The sequence below is a fragment of the Lontra canadensis genome, unplaced genomic scaffold (assembly GCF_010015895.1).
Source record: "Lontra canadensis isolate GAN:19392208 unplaced genomic scaffold, GSC_riverotter_1.0 scaffold181, whole genome shotgun sequence".
NCBI classification, from domain to species: domain Eukaryota; kingdom Metazoa; phylum Chordata; class Mammalia; order Carnivora; family Mustelidae; genus Lontra; species Lontra canadensis.
Genome location: NW_022631175.1, coordinates 1,867,560 through 1,871,192, shown reverse-complemented (window position 1 = coordinate 1,871,192; position 3,633 = coordinate 1,867,560). Strand labels below are relative to the sequence as shown.

Sequence of the window (3,633 nt, the reverse complement as noted above, 5' to 3'; positions counted from 1 at the left end):
TGCAGGGCTTGTTCCCAGGACTCTAGGATCATGAACTGAGCTGAAGGCAGATGCTTAACTGACTGGGCCACTCAGGCGCCCCTAGGCCTTGTCCTTTTAGGGGGTATCTGTTGTGGGGGTACCTGGGTTGTGGGGTACCTGGGTTAAGCGGTAGACTCTTCACTTGATCTTAGCCAAAAAGCCAAGAAGCGATAAGCCGTGAACTATTAATTTCAGCTCAGGTCATGATCTCTGGGTCCCCTAATCCAGCAGTGTAGGGTTCCCTACTCAGCTTGGAGTCTGCTTGTCCCTCTCCCTCACCCTGCTTACACACTCTCTCTCCCTCGCTATGTCTCTCTCAAATAAATAAAATCTTTAAAAAAAAACCCTAGCTGTTGCTACTGTATTCTAAATCTGTCTTATTTATTTAAAATATTTTGTGCTCTAACACGCACGTATATCAATATAATATTGTGCAAAGTTTGAACAATATGAATTTTCTCCTGTAATTTTAAAAAATAAAACTGCTGGTTAGTTTCCCCCCCAAAATGGGTTTAACAGAGAATTGCAATCTGGGATAAGCAAGCTATGGCAAAACCATAGGCGAGTCTGGGGAACAAAGGAAAGGAAGGCTGTTCTATATAGAAAATGGGGAGATGGGGGCCTCTTGTAAACACAAAGTCCATTGGGTTAAACTGGGAGTTGGAAGAATGGTGGCTTCTCATTGGCGGCTTCTCATTGGCTGAGCTGTGACAGTCTCTCATTGGCTGGGCTGTTGCTGGGGCTGGAGGAAAACCTTTGTTCCTCCAGTGGGCACTAAAGTAGTAAAGTACTAGGGGCTGCAGGTGACCGGGAGTATAGGGTGTGAGAGCTCCCCCTGCTGGCCTGCGGACTCCTTTTTTTTTTTTTTTTTTTAAATAGGCTCTGTGCCCAGTGTGAAGCAGAGCCTGGGGCTTGAACGCACAAACTTGAGATCAAGACCTGAGCTAAGATCAAAAGTCAGCTGCTTGACCGGCTGAGCCACCCAGACGCACTAACCCCCAACATGCCGTTTTAAATGAGGTTTCCTTTTATAAATTTTTACACTTCCAATATTAATTTTCAACAATGCAAAAAACATTCAAGATGAAATATAAACCATCTCCTTGGGAAAAATTAAAGTCTCACAATAACTGAATGCCATGAACTCTCTCTTCAATTTCACTCATACTGCTGTGCACTCCTCAGAGGGACCTCTCTCTGATGTATAGGAGAATTGAGGATCCTTCTGCTAATGTCATAGCCTCAGCAGTGTGAGAGCATATCAGGTGTTTCTCCTGACACACAGTCCCTGTCCAGAGGGGACCAATGTATAAAACACAGGTTTATTTTCCTAAAATAACTGTGTGGCTTCGTATCTATAAAATGTGGCAAAATAAGTCTTGAGTATTGTTGCACAACTGCCCGTTGTCTGTCCATTATTCCTCCCCTCTTCCTTTCTAAGAGAACCCAGCCTGCCTTGCAATTGAGGGGAGACCTTTGAGAAATGAACAGAAGCAGCTGTGTGGGGTTTCTGAGAGAGCCCTTGCAAGTGGCAAGTCTTTTGGCTCTGCTGTCTTCTTCCTGCCTGCCTGAGATAGGAAGAGATGGGTGGAGCCCCAGCAGCCATCTTAGAAGCATGGGATGATAGCTCCCAACCTAGAGATGGTAGAGGAGAGAGCTGGAAGGATTTGAGTTTCTCAGAGATAGAATGCATTGAAAAGTCCTCTAATTTCAGGCTTCTTCTCAGAAAATAATCTGTCAGTGTGTGGAAGTGGGTGTTGTTGAGCCAATGGCAGAACTGTGTTCCATTTCCTGATATCCTGGACCCCCTCCAGATAGCAGCCTGGTACTCACCACCGCTAAGAGGATTTGGAGCCCCTGCCAAAGAGTCTTCTTACAGCCTTCTTCATGTCCTGGTTCCTCAGGCTGTAGATGAAGGGGTTTAGCATGGGGGTCACCACTGTGTACATGATGGTTGCTACTGTGTCCTGGACTGAGAAGGAGTTGGGGGGTCGTACGTATACCCCCAGGACAGTTCCATAGAACAAGGTGATCACAGACAGATGGGAGCTGCACGTGGAAAATGCCTTGCGCCTTCCTGGGGCGGAGGGGATGTGGAGAACAGCTGCAGCTATGCGGAGGTAGGAGACCACAATGAGTGCACAGGGGGCCACGAACAGGACTACGGCCCCTAGGAACACGTGCTCATTGACCCGCGTGTCCGAACAGGCAATCTTCATCAGCAGGTAGGCGTCACAGTAGAAGTGGGCAATCTCCCGGGCAGAGGAGCAGAAGGTCAGTCTGTCCATGAGGAGTGTGTGGACCAGGGAGATGAGGCCCGAACACGTCCACGTGAGTGTGGCTAGTCCCCTACAGAGCTGGGGGGTGATAATGGTGTGGTACTGCAGGGGGTGGCAGATGGCCACATAACGGTCCAGTGCCATGGCTGCCAGCAGGAAGGTATCCAGGTTGGCAAAGGAGATGAGGAAGTACATCTGGGTCAGGCAATGGGGGTAAGAGATAGTCCACGTTCCTGCCACGTGGCTGGCCAGCAGCTTGGGGATCAGGTTAGTGGTGAAGCAGATGTCAACAAAGGAGAGATTGGTGAGAAAGAAGTACATGGGGGTGTGCAGGCGGGGATCAGAGCCAATGACCAGGATGATGAGTGTGTTCCCGGCCACGGTGACCAGGTACATACACAGGAAGAGCCAGAAGAGGGCTTGACGCTGCTCCGGGTCCCTGGTGATGCCAAGCAGGAGGAACTCGGTGACTCCTGTCCCGTTTTCCTTCCCTCTGGACATCCCACTGTGGCTTGGGGAGGTGACAGGCTGCACACACAAGGGAGAGGACAAAATCCCAGCAGAACCTGGTCTTGCTCTAGAAAGAAATGAGATCAGAGGTCATTTGTGATCAGATTCATGACCAGAAGTTTTTTTTTTAAGATTTTATTTATTTATTTGACAGAGAGAGAGAGAGATCACAAGTAGGCAGAGCGGCAGGCGCGGGGGTGGGGAGCAGGCGTCCTGCTGAGCAGAGAGCCCCATGCAGGGCTTGATCGCAAGACCCTGAGATTGTGACCTGAGCTGAAGGCAGAGGCTTAACCCACTGAGCCCCCAAGCACCCCATGACCAGAGTTTTGTACCTATGGTAACTGCTGCTTTTAATCAAGTACTTATCACGTGCCACTGTGCTAAGGAGTCTACGTGCACGATCTCTCTTAATTGCCACAAAATAGGTACTTTTATGATTCTTGGTTTTTGGGTGAAATAGCTGAGATGGAGTAGTTTCCTCGACCGTGTGGATGGGAAGTGGCAAAGGAGACTGGGAACCCACGGTCTGAGCCCAGAGCCTGTGCCTCACCCATCCTTCTACAGAGGACCCGCCTCGTTCCTCCGGTGCTGCATACTGAGGGCAGTGTCCTGAATCTTCGAGCTCAATTCAGCCAGCATGTCCTCTTTAGAAAGGACTTGGTGCCTTGGTTCTTGCCTACTTATCTGACTGCATGTCCTGCCAGCCACCTGGGACTGTGTGCCTTACCTGCCTCAGAACAGGGCCTTTGCATGGGCTGTTCTTGGCTTGGTGTTCTCTCCACCTGGACCCTCATGTGGTGATTTGTCACTTTGTATCTCTTTG

At 49.5% G+C, this 3,633-nt stretch overlaps 1 protein-coding gene across 1 annotated transcript; it reads right to left on the bottom strand.

Annotated features, from left to right (window-relative positions):
• Window positions 1-1,859: 1,859 nt before the first annotated feature.
• On the bottom strand, window positions 1,860-2,801 carry LOC116860660 (olfactory receptor 1361-like). The gene has a single exon (XM_032846789.1). It carries the CDS (start codon window positions 2,799-2,801, stop codon window positions 1,860-1,862), a length of 942 nt encoding a protein of 313 aa, XP_032702680.1.
• Between the last annotated feature and the right edge of the window lie 832 nt (window positions 2,802-3,633).